The sequence below is a fragment of the Dreissena polymorpha genome, chromosome 1 (genome assembly GCF_020536995.1).
Source record: "Dreissena polymorpha isolate Duluth1 chromosome 1, UMN_Dpol_1.0, whole genome shotgun sequence".
Classification (NCBI taxonomy): domain Eukaryota; kingdom Metazoa; phylum Mollusca; class Bivalvia; order Myida; family Dreissenidae; genus Dreissena; species Dreissena polymorpha.
The window spans coordinates 16,866,414-16,881,881 of NC_068355.1; the positions used below are offsets into that span (position 1 = coordinate 16,866,414).

At 35.4% G+C, this 15,468-nt stretch overlaps 1 protein-coding gene and 1 long non-coding RNA gene across 9 annotated transcripts in view; both read left to right on the forward strand.

The window, feature by feature from the left end:
* The window catches only part of LOC127872723 (uncharacterized), a 228,067-nt gene that overhangs the window by 79,097 nt on the left and 133,502 nt on the right, over window positions 1-15,468 (forward strand). The gene's annotated exons all lie outside the window — the stretch shown is intronic.
* LOC127872672 (myosin regulatory light chain-like) lies at window positions 1,462-15,265 on the forward strand. Of its 4 annotated transcripts, none has more exons than XM_052416019.1 (5): window positions 1,462-1,586; window positions 7,810-7,950; window positions 9,453-9,569; window positions 14,432-14,560; window positions 14,821-15,265. In XM_052416019.1, the coding sequence occupies exons 1-5, from the start codon at window positions 1,565-1,567 to the stop codon at window positions 14,895-14,897; spliced, it is 486 nt and encodes a 161-aa protein (XP_052271979.1). In that variant the 5' UTR covers window positions 1,462-1,564; the 3' UTR covers window positions 14,898-15,265. The 4 variants fall into 4 exon arrangements, with proteins under 4 accessions (XP_052271979.1, XP_052271986.1, XP_052271965.1 ...); XM_052416026.1 differs by lacking the exon at window positions 1,462-1,586 and adding an exon at window positions 2,681-2,807; XM_052416005.1 differs by lacking the exon at window positions 1,462-1,586 and adding an exon at window positions 4,015-4,149.

Below are 15,468 nucleotides of genomic sequence, written 5' to 3' on the forward strand. Positions count from 1 at the left end.
CATGTATAATACAATCATTGTTTATTGAGCCTTTCTATATAAGCTCCGTTCGAAACTATGACATTTAACACGATATTCATATAATGTTTCCATTTGTGAATGAATATAGTTGGAGAACTCAAACCTGTTGCATAAATTATACAACCTTTTCTCGCGCGGATGTGGCAGGTGGTAGGCTCTCCGTAGATAAGCCGAACCGACTTGAAATTTTGAGTAACAACATTAGCTGGTCGCTACACGACCAACTAAAAAGGCAATTTTTGTGCTCTACTTTTTCAGTTGATGGTTCCAGGCTTTGATAAAAGGTCATACTATTTGAGCCCAAAATGGCCGCCTCCGCAGCTGTCAAAACCGGTGTGCCTATTCTAAGGTAAATATTTTGAGTAACAACGCATATAATTTAATGACATGCATTGTTTTCAAAATAGTATGCATTTATCTTTCCAATGATGTCTGATGATACAGTGGCTATACGCTTGATCATGGTAAAAATTGATTTCGAACTTCAACTATTTTATATGTTATATTGAAGGACATTAATTGCGCATGCGTAACCTTGATCCAGCTTTGCTGGTTCCCGTCAAATCTCTGCGCGGAGGTTGGGTCCCCAATGTGTCTCCAAGATAAACATAAGTTGTGATAATCGCTATTTACTCAAATTAAATCAACAATCGGCATAGATAAAAAGCTGTGAATGACAACAAGTTTTCCATCGCCTTCTTAAATTTTTGCGAAATCAATGCGCATTGATGAGATGGAGTTTATTTTATCGAATTTAGTAAAATGGCCAGTAAAGCTCGGGAAAAGCCGGTATAATACAGAGTTGATGTGATAGGACATCTCTCATAAATCTATATCAAAAACGGGAGGCGGAAAACTACAACGGGCGAGGCATGGTCAGGGGTGATAACCCCCAAAAAAGGTTAGGGTAAGGGTTAGGATTAGGGGTCGGGTTAGGGTTAGGGTTGGGTTTAGGCTAACCAAAACCCTAACCCGACCCCTAACACTAACCCAAACCCTAACCCTAACCCTCTAACCCCCCCTTGCGCAATACCATACCATGCCTCGCCCGTTGTAGTTTTCCGCCTCCCAAATCAAAAACAGGGTGACTGTCTTCATGCGTAATATACAAACTGGCAAACATGTGTTAAAGTTACAAATGGAGTTCCGTATACAGTGCGTCAATTTCATAAATACTAATGCAATTATCAACTGGACGCAGTCTGTATTCGAATAAAGTTGCAAGTCGGCAGCAATTTAAGCCCTTAGTCCCCGAAAGTGCTCAAGTGCTACTTTTATCTATTCCTTATACATACTAAAAAATAACTGATGTTTCATCGTTTATATATGCAAAAAAACAAACAAACCGCAGCATTTAACATGTTATTTCGTTAAGTGAAATTCTTAAGAGCACATCATCTCAACGTTTAGAAATAGTTGTATCAACATTGTAAAGTTTAGAACGGGTTTGTGCGTTTGTGATTAGCAACGTCGTGAATAAGAACTTTTTTAGACATCTTCAGCAAGAATACAAAAAGTGATATAACGGATACTTTAAGGACGTATGAACGATACATTACGGGAAGGTATTTTTTTTAACTTTAAAATAATTATTTTTTTTCTGCTGAAGACAAATGTTTTTTCGCTAAGATAATAAATATTTATATACTTGTTAAAATAATTAGATGAAATAGATTGACTTATTTAATCACCTTATCTCTCGTGAGTTCTTGGTCGGACATTTTGGTCGGCTGACGGGCTCCAATAGTGGTATCAACATTTCTTATATGTTTTCTTGCTATAATTATGCAGCCCTTAAGTTGAGTTTGTGCGTTTTAAACATTAAATGACATATTCCCAAAGTCTGAAAATTTCAATTTATCTGTAGATTGACCCAAGTCGACCGGAAATATATTTGTCCAGTGCCCCTAAGCATGCTGCATAAGTCACTATAGTGTCAAATTTCTCAAACATATAAAAAGCGTACAGGCATATGAATCAGCATATCGTTGAGTGTATAAGAACTAAACTAACATACTCAATTAGACATCGTTTAAATGTATAGCTATTGATGTTAATCACCAGCAGCGACATTAACGTATCACTACTATCAGAAGAGAACCAGAATCGAAAGATAGATTTAAAAGTCAAGCAATGTTCATTTTCATCTAGGTACGCACCGCCATAGTTTAAGTGTAACTTTAAATATGTTCGACCTTAAATGATAAGCACAGAATAACATATGCATATAATGGGTAATAAATAACGACTTTGTTGACGGCTATTACAAACAAAATATAATGCAACGTTCTAACTTACGTGCATTTTTATTTGAATACGTAAAACATTAATAGGAACATAATATTTTACTGCATTAAAATAAAGTTTTGCACTGATTTACCTGCATTGAATAGAAAGTGTGTGCTTTTAAAGGCTAATAAATTATTGATGAACATCCGCAATCATTTTCATTTTGTAAAAAAATAAAGGTCATTATCTTTTTATATGGGAGCTTTCGGTGCATTCCTTTGCCCGCTATTAGCGTATGCGTTATGAATTTTAATAGTGTCGCACCGGGTAAAATAGTTAATAGATGGAACAATAGGAACTCCACGTGTTATCTGATATAAGACATTTGATAGGCTATATCTACGTATTCATCCTATTCTAGTACGATATGACACGATGAACAGATAGAAGAGATTTGGCAGGATAGTACTGGGACTGTGAAATTTATTAATTATTAATCATTAGTGAGTTTTATTTCGTAATTAATACATTTCAAATATCTCTCAATTGTATGCAAGGTGAGTTTACAAAGTTCAACAGTCTTCTATGTTTTGTTTCTTGTGCCTTTAGTGGAGGTTTTAGTGTTTTGAGACGGATGTCCGCCCTAACCATAATATTGCTTCACCGTCGCATGATAGTCTGGTGCAATGAACGTTAGCAGTAGCTGGCCTTGATTTTGAAAGTCGAGGAGTTTGGCCTGTACCATTGGCGGATGTCGCTAATATGCTTATAAACTACACTTGTGGTTGATTGACGTAGGCTTGTTTGTACAATTGCAAAGGTAATTATTTATACCGCTTGCACACTCAAATAAAGACCGCTATTTCAGAGGACAATTTGCAAAGAGTTAGTGAATGGGTCGGCTTTCTGGACGGTCCAAGAAATGCTTGCTATATAGGCTGTATCGATGGCCAAATGCTCGGTCATAATGGCAATGTCAGCCTTCCGTAAGCCAACCATCTAATGATATAAAAGGTCTTTTGTGTCGTCCATTACGTCGATGTGTGTCTTTTTTCATAATGATGTAATGGTCTTGAATTAAATCTAAGTCTTTACATTTAGAATTAGCGAAACACATATGGTCAAACGGACGCCATCATTTGTTTCCAGTGCAATGCTTTTTATAATTAAAACCCCCCATATAATAACAATTCAAATTAATCTTTAGAAATTATGAAATAAGGTTTTCTCGCAGATATTTTCTAATGAATTTGTCTCTCACATAAAATTAAGTATGTGTGCAATACTTCTATTTAAAGAACTTTAAGTAAACCTTAAACGTAAATAGGTATTTGAATACTATTTAAGGAATACAGGTAACGTTTTCGAATGTTTAATAACTTTTACTTGAAGGAATGGTGTTCATTTCAGTGTGCTTACAAGCACTATCACATAAATTTATTAAATCAATTTTGATAGCATTAAACGTTTGTTTTCTGATTTTCTATAACACCCTTGAGAAATAAACTGAATACTTATCCTAAGGTTAAATCTCCCGACCAACTACGGCTTGGAACGGGAATAGGGCCATCGAACATCATTACATAAGGAATCACTTGAATGGATAGATAATCTTCGTCGATGTGTCTTAATGTAGAATACACCTGTGACCTAATCAAAATAGTGTCACCATGTATGTTGTCTCGCTAAGTTATTTATCATTTGTTTGTATAAATAGAGAACAGGTTAGAATATATTGCTTTATTTAGAAGATAAGCGCAATAAGTTATTTATATTAATCGTATCAATAACAAGAACTTGAACATTTACACGAATTTGCAATGCTTAACGTTCACAAAGTTTATTCAAACATTTGGATAAAATATTTTATCCAAAAAGTTACCAAACTGGTGATTATAGGTATACCGTTTACATATTTGTTATATTAGTTTCACATATAAAAAGAAATATAAATGATACTTTTTTAATACCTTAACTTAATATGAGCTTTTCTTCTGATACTAAACCATGCTATTTCCAAATTATTTAAGCAAAATGTATTGTAGAATCAGTATTGTCGATAATTTCAAACTTTTTTATATCAAACATAGAACAACGACCGATAGTGTGTAATACGGAAACTTGCTTTGACAGATGGGTGGTATTTAAAACTGACATATTGTATTCTTAGGGTTTACAGTTGATCCTTGCTAAATGTTGAAAGATAACATATAAATGGGACGGTCTACAAAATAAACAAAAGTTGTGATAATCGCTACGAGCCCAATTTTAAACCAACGCATGAAAAAGATAACTTGATTTATAACAAACTTTTAAACGATGTCTGTTTATATTAAGACCTGCACGGCGAAATGTAGGGCTGTGGTATATTTCTATTGAGTAAAGCGAATGAATTAGTAAAAGTCAATACGACTGCTTTGCAAAAGCCAATTGTGATATTTTAACATTGCTAATAAATTTGATTTAATGTGAGGGCGTTTGCCTTAATACAAAGTGTAAATTGAGTTAATTGACAAATGGATTCCAGCTCACAGAGCGTCAAACTGACAAATAGATAAATGTTAATTCAGATTTCCACGTGAATTAACCAGAATACGAATAAATCTGGTGCACCGTCTCGTATAGAAACCTGCGCCACAGAAAGTGATCACGTGATATATAATTGTGTTATGTAATTGCTTAAATACATGAAATGACAGTAATATCTTTCGATCTATACGGATAAAGAACTCCTCTTACTACATTGATAAATAAATATCTTAAAACGGAATACTCAAGTATTGCACTAGATAAACCTATTCTTAAGTTGTGAAAGTGTTTTCGTAATCTTGATTAGCAACATTGATATACGCACCGGAATATTGCGGGAAGTTGCAGGAAATATGGACGAGTCTTTACGAGAAGGTTTGTACTTTAACTAACCCATTTATGCCTAGTGGACTCTCCCATCCTTCTAAATTGGATTAATTTATTTCCAAAATTAGGGATGTCTAGTATATTTATTTCTATATTTATAATATTTCTTACAGAAATTCCTTCAAGCAAACAGGGCAGACCCTGATGGGACGCCGCATCATGCGGCGTCTCATCTGGGTCTACACTGTTTGCCAAGGCAGACGCTAGGAATAAATGGGTAAATGCCATGAACATGTAACTTTTTTCTTCAGTAAATGTTCGACATTTATACGATATTTTCAAATTTTACTGCACTCAACAGATTTAACACAGGCTTATAGTTATTATTAAAAACTAGCATGAAAACCAAGAATATATGTGCTGTATAAGTATTTTCAAGTATAAATCGTATCATGGGCTTCCATACCAGTTTAGTTAAATACTAGTTTAGAGAACGCGGAAAACATATTTTTTACATGTTTTGCTTCAACTGCCAGCATATACCGTACGTATTATACGTTGATACGTTATTTAACTGATAACATTTGGTTCCAAAACAGAATAAATTCCAATGCTATCAATTTTGGATCACGAAAACAAGGAATTACAATGAGTTTTGTCACTGGGACGGTTCCATTAACTACTTTCTTTTATTTGAGCCAAGTCATGGAAAAACTAGCTTAGTATGCCATGTGTGGGCAGCCAAGCTCTAGAACAGCGATAGCATTTGCGCAGTCTGGTCAGGTAATACCCTGACAGTCATATAAGATTTCGAGGTCTCAACGTGATATTAAGCCTCTAGGAAAGATAAATGCAGAGACTCTTGTTAAATATTTGAGACTCAGTCTGAGAAAACAGGGCTTAATGCATGTGCGCAAATTCTAGGGCTCACACTGGTCAAAAATATTCTTCGGGTCGGGTCGGCGGGTCAAAATTTAAATACCCGAGAACATTCGGGTCGGGTCAGATAATACATAAGTAAATTAAAATAAAACTACATTAATTGTCATAGCATGTTTTAGCGTTCTTAAATATTCAACTGTTTGTCCAGTATATTATTTAGAATATTATAATTTTTATTGTTTTGATTTCATGAATTATTAATGAAATACTGAACTGCATATTGCTATTTATTAGGTTTACACAATGTTGTTGAACTTAATCAGAAAATGTTAGTATTACTTGGAATAGCGATCAAAAGTGCATGTAAAGGAAAAACCACATGTCAAGCAAAAATAAAGCTAGTCTTATTTTGAGTAGAGAATCCAAAATAACTTTCACTGTAAGCTCTAACTGCCTTTTCTACTTTAAAGTCGATATATTTTATAATTCGTGTTTTTTTTGACGTCGCCATTTTGGGATGTGAATAACAAATGAAAATCGACGTTAATGCTTTTGGTGCGTCACTTCTATTCATTTATGACTATTTGTAATAAAAACACTGCTCAATATAAAGGATGATATTTTAATTCAATTGTTTAAAAGTGATGATCTGACTAAACGTTTAACATGTAATTTTGTTCTTTGTAGCTTACGACCCGAACCGGTATCGTTCGCAGATACTTGACCCGGATCCGCGGGTATTTTTTTGACCCGCTGATTCGGGTTATTTCGGGTACCCGTTTGAGCACTAGTAAATTCATGTGCTGTTCGCACAGGCCCATTAGAGACGACACGTTCAGCCTAAACTTGAATACGTTTATAGGAGAATTCCTTTTTATATCCACAAAAGCTTAAAATTTCGTCTCATAAAAAGTCATATGTTGCCTGTGCAGTAAGGCAAAACAAAACATGCCAAACTGGCTCGACAATTTACGCACATGCATTAAGCCATGTTTTCCCAGAGCGAGGCTCAATATTTGTCAGTTTACAGCTTTCCCGTCAAAGAGCCCAACATAAACAGTTAAACGATATGTGAGTCTATTGAAGGAGAGGAATTAAATAAAAGTAACATTCCAATACCAAACACTCATGTAGGGTAAAACGTGTTTATTGTGATAGAAGGGAAAGTCTCGGAATCGGCGACAGTACGCATGTAGGTTTTCTTTTGATGTTTTTGTGTACTTAATGGGCTCATTTTAATTTTGTGTTCTTAATTATTGTGAAAAATCTACAAAATAGTTTAACCTGCGATTTTAAACGTGCAAAGCCACATACGTTTTTCCAAAATCGCTTGGTATTTATGAAATTTTGCATTTATGCAAATTAATTTAACAGCATGAGTCGCTTTTGTTTTCAGCGACCATACCAAAAAACACCAACAAAGCAAATACTACAATATAATATGGTTTATTTTTTGCAGTTCTTGTTTAAGCAAATAAGGATCGTCTAAAACAAAAGGGAGCTCGTTTGAACTTGTTGGTATCTTCTGTTTACAATCTGTGAAATAACGTGTTCAACTGATCAATATTTCTCCTGTAGTGGTTCTTTGTATATTCTTGTATAAATTTCATATAATTTGCTGTTGCTCACAGCAATGGTATGTTCCATGCTTAGATGAAACATCAAGAATAAAATATTGACCATATATTTCACAGGTAGTTTCAACAGGAATTTAGGAATTACCCGGTAACATTTAACGTTAAGTTTTTACTTGGAGTAGCAGTAACTGTTTTTTTGTGACAAATGTTATATATCAATACAATCTTCACCAATTTAAATCAGCTTGTACAAAAGTGTTTGCAATGGTGGACGTGAAGGAGCGGGGAAGTATATCACGTGATGAGCTGTTGTTGGGACTGCGCTTGCTAAACTGTAATCCAGTCGACAGCGAGATATCTCAACGTCTTCATAACAGCGCCACAGGTAGGTAGCCAATGTTTTTTTTAACCCATTTATGCCTAGTGGACTCTCCCATCCTTCTAAATTGGACCAATTTATTTCCAAATATAGGGATTTCTAGTATATTTATTTCTGTATTTAGAATATTTTTTAACAGAAATTTCTTTTCGCAAAAAGCGCAGACTTTGATGAGACGCCGCATCATGCGGCGTCTCATCTGGGTCTACGTTGTTTGCCAAGGCCTTTTTTTCTAGACGCTAGGCATAAATGGGTAAATCTTGTTATCGAATACTTGGTTGGTTTGTTGGTTTAAAACACACACATACACACACACACACACACACACACACACACACACACACACACACACACACACACACACACACACACACACACACACACACACACACACACACACACACACACACACACACACACACACACACACACACACACACACACACACACACACACACACACACACACACACACACACACACACACACACACACACACACACACACACACACACACACACACACACACACACACACACACACACACACACACACACACACACACACACACACACACACACACACACACACACACACACACACACACACTTGTATGTGTTTCTTTCTTGTTTGCCGTTAACAAGGAGCCTTTTGTGGGCTTAACTATCTTTATGCCCCCGAAGGAGGGCATATAGTGATCGCACTGTCCGTCTGTCAGTCCGTCCGTCCGTCTGTCCGTCACCCTTTGCGTTTAGGTTTTGAAAAATGCTCATAACTTCTACGTCGCTTCAGATGTAACATTCATATTTGGTATGCACGTTATGGACAAGGCCTTTCCATACGCACACACATTTTGATCCCTTTGACATTGACCTTGAACTTAGGGTCCGCGTTTAGGTTTCAAAAAATGCGTTTCGGTTTCGAAAAATGCTCATAACTTCTATCAAAGCGCATATCGGGGGCATATGTCATCCTATGGAAACAGCTTTTGTTTATCATTATTCGGTAAACTCAACATTTTAAAAAGATCTTTTACCAACCGAGTCTCATCCTATCTTTGCTAAACATTGTCCTCCAGGTCCAACTTCTTGATCGGTTACGTCACAATTTCGTTTAGAATCTTACATTACGGCCCTGAGTGTCGCTGTTCGATAACGATGAGAACGTTTCTACGTAGTTTGTATTGTTTGCGCACTTCAACCGGCGTAAACGCTGATTGTGAATCTATGCATTGGACTTGTTGTAAGGGAATCACGATTTTATAATTTTGTATTTAGTCTGTCTTCTGCTGCGTTGTACAGGTCAATGTTAATATACTGTAATTAATATACTGTATACTATATGTGCATTTAGAATATATTTTATACGAAGTACACCACAAAACCCCTAAATTATATGCTCTTCGCGATTCAAACATTTGTAAGGATGGCGTATACAGCAGGTGTTTGTTCACTGTTAGTAAAGATATTCATCAAAATTGTAATTATAAATTGCATCCGCTTGTTTCAGAACTCAATTTCGAAGGCTTTCTGCGGTTTGTTTCGGAGACCATTCATTTGACGTCTACTAAGGACCAAAAAAGTGAGATTCGTCAGGCACTGGCGCTGTTTGATACCTCAAACACGGGTAGGCATTGCGATCATACATGTGTGTCAATCCCCGTTTTAACTACACCCGTATGTATCTAACGGTAGGTTGGTTGTTAGGAAAATAGTAAAATATCAATTTGTTTCCACTACCATTGCCAAAAAATATTTAGGTCGGTTTAACATGGTTTTTCTTTAAACGTTTTATTATAAACGTCTTAATTCCCACTTAAATAAAAATACACATTATTTCTTAAATTATTTTAAACTAATTTATTGGCAATTGAGCGAATATGATCGAATTCAGCAATTATAACAGCAAACTCAATAGTTAATTTTACGAATTCATCGAATGAGGCCAACATCATTGAAAACTCCATCTAGAATAATAGTGTCGGCACACTATTTGTAAGAGTCGGTCGAGTTATTGAAAAAATAACCATTTTCGCCTGAACAATATAATAATAATGGATTATAAATAGCTCAATTGTTTTCAATTTAAACTGTTATTTAATGTTTAATATTGAATGTTTTATGAGTACAATGTACAACGTGTATCTTTCAACCATATAGCTCATATGTCAACTTTATATATAAGTACCTATATATAAGAGTTACCGGTATTCATTATTATCGGAATCATTAGCAAGAGTCGATTCGGGTTTAATCTCATATATGTAATAATGTTATTCAGACAGGAATTGTTCATTTATGTAGAACCTTCAAACGAAAGCTCGTTTTGTGTTTATACACGTGAACTTCAATGGCATAGACATACGCGATTTCGTGTTTATATAGACTAAAGTAAGGAGCGAATCTGTGCTGTGTGTAGTCTTGTAGGTATCATTTACAAGAGCGTGTTTGTATCTAGAACTGACGGTACCATACACTAGAGCGTGTTTGTATCTAAAACTGACGGTGCAATACACAAGAGTGTGCTTGTGTCTTTCACTGACGCTACATTACCAAAGGGCGTGTTTGTATCTTAAACTAACGATACAAAACACAAGAGCGTGTTTGTATTAAAAACTGACGGCAAAATACACAAGGGCGGGTTTGTATCTTAAATTGACGGTACACTACATCAGAGCGTGTTTGTATCTTAAACTTACGATGCAATACACAAGAGCGTATTTGTATCTTAAACTGACGGTAATATACACAAGAGCATGTTTTTATCTTAAACTGACGGTACAGTAGACACGAATGTGTTTGTACGTTAAACTTACGGTATAATACTTAAGAGCGTATTTGTATATTAAACTGACGGTACAATACACAAAAGCGTGTTTGTATCTTAAACTGACGGTACAATACACAAGAGAATATTTGTATATTAAACTGACGGTACAGTACAAAAGAGCGTATTTGTATCTTAAACTGACGGTGCATTACACAAGAGCGTATTTGTATCTTTAACTGACAGTGCAATACACAAGAGCGTGAGTGTTTCTTAAACTGACGGTTCAAAACAAAAGGGCGTATTTGTATCTTAAGCTGACGGTGCATTACACAAGTGCGTGTTTGTAGCTTTAACTGACGGTTTAAAGCACAAGAGCGTGTTTGTACGTTAAACAAACGGTACAATACACAAGAACGTGTTTGTATCTTAAACTGACGGTACAATACACAAGAGCGTATTTTATATCTTTAAGTCACGGTGCAATACACAAGAACGTGATTGTTTCTTAAACTGACGGTACAAAACAAAATAGCGGATTTGTATCTTAAACTGACGGTACAATACAAAAGAGTGTGTTTGTATCTTTAACTGACGGTGCATTACACGAGAGCGTGTTTGTATCTTTAATAGACGGTACCAAACACAAGAGCGTGTTTGTATCTTAGTGTATTTTTATCTTAAACTGACGGTACATTATACAAGAGAAAGTATTTGTGTCTTCACCTGACGTTAAATACAAAAGAGCGTATTTCTTTATAAACTGACGGTGAAATACACCAGAACGTGTTTATATCTTTAAGTCACGGTACAATACACAAGAGAGTGTTTGTATCTTAAACTGACGGTACAATGCACAAAAGCGTGTTCGTATCTTAAACGAACGGTACATTAAACAAGAGCGTGTTTGTATCTTAAGCTGACGGTACAATAACAAGAACGTTTTAGTATCTAAAACCCACGGTACAGTACACAAGAACGTATTTGTATCTTAAAGTCAGGTAAACTTCACAAGAGCGTATTTTTATCTAAAACTGACGGTGCATTGTATTTGTGTCTACGCGTGACGGTAAATACAAAAGAGCGTATGATGTCATTAACTGACGGTAAACTACACACGAACGTATTTTTGTATGAACCCGACTGTACACTACACACTAGCGTATAAGTGTTTAAACCTGGTGGTGCAATAGGCTGGAGCGTATTCTTAGCTATTCATGATAGGACAAACGACTAAAGGCATGAATGGTTTTTAGTTGTGAGCGTTATTGGTATTGGCCAATCTAGTGTTTATAACAGCTTGTGGAACGACATTGAACAGTTTATCATTGAAATCTGTACATATTGGGTGCTTTCATGGAAGACGGGGCTTAATGCTGCATTAAAAGTATGTCATGTGGGCAAACTTGTTTCTCAATAATTAAAAAAGGATAAAGTATTAGATACACACAACACAACATACACATGATTATAGGCTTGTTATTCTTTAGCAAGGCAACCAAAATTCTAAAGATGGATGCCAGTTCAGCAACCAATTGTGAAAAAAGAGACATATTGTTGTTATTTTGTCTCAATTATCTCTATAACATAAATATGAGGAAAACAGAGCACACGCATCTCGACCTGTGCTTTAAGACACACTCTTTATAAATTTGAATGGGTTGTGTTCATTTCAAACTTGCGATATAAAAAGCTCCGACATAATTTTAAAAACTGAGTTGCGTCTAAGATTATGCAATAGCGAACAACTTCAGTGCCTTCAGCGCTTTGATTTTGCTAATACTTGTTGGTACTGTCGACAAGCGATTATTCTCGTCAATACTTATTCCATGTTCTATAAACACGAGCGTTCTTGTGTCTTTACCTCAATGTACAATAATAAACCATAGTTTACTTGAGTTCATACTCACACACGTAGTCCCTGTATAAACAAGAGCGAACTTGGTTATTTACTAAAGTAAAATGTGAACAATTATGGGTATTATAAACAAACACGTCTTTGTGTCTTAAGTTGAGGGTAAAATATATGAAAACGTACATGTTTCTGTCCTTGTGGGTAAAATATCTAAGAACATATGTGTGTCTTTACTTGTCGGTAAAAAGTATATGAACGTATTTGTGTCTTAACTTGTGGGTAAAATATATAACAACGTATTTGTGTCTTAACTTGTCGGTATATATATATATATATATATATATATATATATATATATATATATATATTTGTTTCCTTACTTGTCGGTGACATGTACATGTATATAAAAATGTCTCTAGTAGGTGTGCGTAAAATAAATAAGACCGTATTTGTGTCTTTCTTGTGGGTAAATATATATAAGAACGTATTGGTGTCCATATTTGAGGAAACAATATATACATTGTACGAACACGTATTTCTTTCTATGTTTGTGCACTCCACATGTTTGTGCGTATTTCTGTGCGTATTTCTGTCTAGAAGTTTCGGTATAATTGACAAAAGCTTATGTGATTCTATATTTGAAGTTTCAATCCACCCGTTCGCATTTGTTTTGTATCCATACTCAGATTTTCAAAAGATAATGACGTATGTGTATCTATATTTTTAATCACTAGAAAGAAGAGCTTACTTGTGTTCATATGTACTGTTGTCATAAGTATGCTGTGTTTATTCTCGTGGTTGAAATATACGAGGGTCGGCGAAGCTGTATACTCTAGCTTTTCACCTTACCTGACTTTTGTAACTGTCCAATAAAATTCAAATAAAATTTCCCGCGGCAAGGTCAGAATGAGTACACTTCATTTATTCCATAGGCTGATTTGAGCATACGACCAGAACATTGGAAACATGTCCGCGTCTTTGTAACACTGTTTTACTGCGTGTTCAGCATGAAACAAATTTATCTCTAATAAAAAGGCGTCATAGATAAAACAGTTTTACACTTGCTCTCGACATCAATACAGTTTGTGCGTCCACCTTTTATTTTCAGAAGATTTTCAGCGCGAGAACGTTTGCACTTAAAGGCTATGTTCTCATATTTAGTACTAACTTCCATATTCCAGTCAACATGTTAACATGTAAAAGTATAGAGAGCATTGGAAGCTAGGCCTCACTTTAATGCATTGCATTTCAACCCGCGAGGTATCGGGTCAATTTGCGGCCACTGTGTGTGAATATCAGAGTTTACATACAGGTCATCGCTGCGTCTCTACCTTATGTGCTGAGGAGTTCGCGGCCAGTAAAATAATCGTTACATAATAAAGACGCTATAATGTGAACTAGGTGAACTGGAATTTTCTTTAGACCAGAAAGATGTTAAATGAAGATATCCAGCGATATAATTACGACAAACCACAAAAACAGGTTTGTTCGAAGAGCGCGCGTATTAACATTAAAAATATGTACGGATACTTCGCGTGTGGCCGGTCAACTCGTATGTTTTAATTTCACTTCCATTCTTCTTTTGGTTTTCTGTTTTGTATCTAGGTTTATGACCAGAAATATGTAATAATGTAAATTAAGCCGCGTAACGTAAACTCCGCGTAACATCCCGTACTGCGTGTGATTCAGCTAAGAAATGCACAGATAAAGACATTCGCTATCTTTGATCTCATTCATTGAACTCTTTACCTTTCATAAACTCCAACCACAATCAACGCCGTATATCTTTATTTTTTTTAAATATTTCTTGTTTTTAATGACCTTATCAGCTTAATAGACACGTTCTTATTTGTATATACTATTGTAGGTACAATAGACAAGAGATTATTCGTGTCCATACTCGCTCACCTGGGGGAGATGAGGGTGGACGAGAAAGAGGCGCTCACTTGGGCGAACACACTTGATACACACGGGGATGGGCAACTGAGAATTGCAGGCAAGAATTAAAATATACGTAAATAATTTAAATATGTCGGTTGATATATTGCTTGCTTTTGGCAAGCGGAATACATAACGTTTTGCATCGTAAGGGTAAACTTTATTTCACGTTCAATATTCTGTAAACTTTCGAATGATCGATTAAATAACGAATGCCGTCCCTGTTTTCGTACAGCACGTGACCAAAAAAGTTTGTGTTAACATTCAAAGCAGTACCAAACACGTGTATTTACTAAACAAGGTTGTTTAATATTTCAGAACTTGAAGAACTGTTTGTCAATGACGAAGACGTTCATACCACACTAAACGGCACTCAACAATGGGAAATAGTGTAGTGTCAAACATATTCTTATTTGACAACACTATAATATTGCTCTAATATTAATTTGGACATATGATCACTATTCTGTCTTTAATGATCAGCCCTAGTTTCAAAACCTGCGAAGACTGGCGAAGATCTTTGTGTGAAACATTAAATTCGTCAATGTATTAATGATTACTTCGCTTGTAATGCTTACCATGCCGATATGGCATAAGTCATTATCTGACAATTTTCTCAAGCCAATCGAAATTGTCATATTTAACAAGAAAAACGAAGTTTGTTTGACATAAGTAAATTGGTCTAAATAGCCAACACTGATATTGATTGTTTATGTTTCAAGTTGGCGACGATTGCTATGTACAATACACCTCGATAGATGTCGATAGCCTTTTACTTGTTCTATCCGAACTACTTGAACGAGTATATTTCCAGTTTACAATATATTTTTGCAGTTATTATTCTAATCAAACTCTTTATGTATGCTGTATAATACTCGCACAAAACGGTTTTAACTTGAAAAACTTTGCTTTCTGACAGCTCTCAATCAGAGCCAATATTTTTCAACTTGCGACATGCTAAGACCA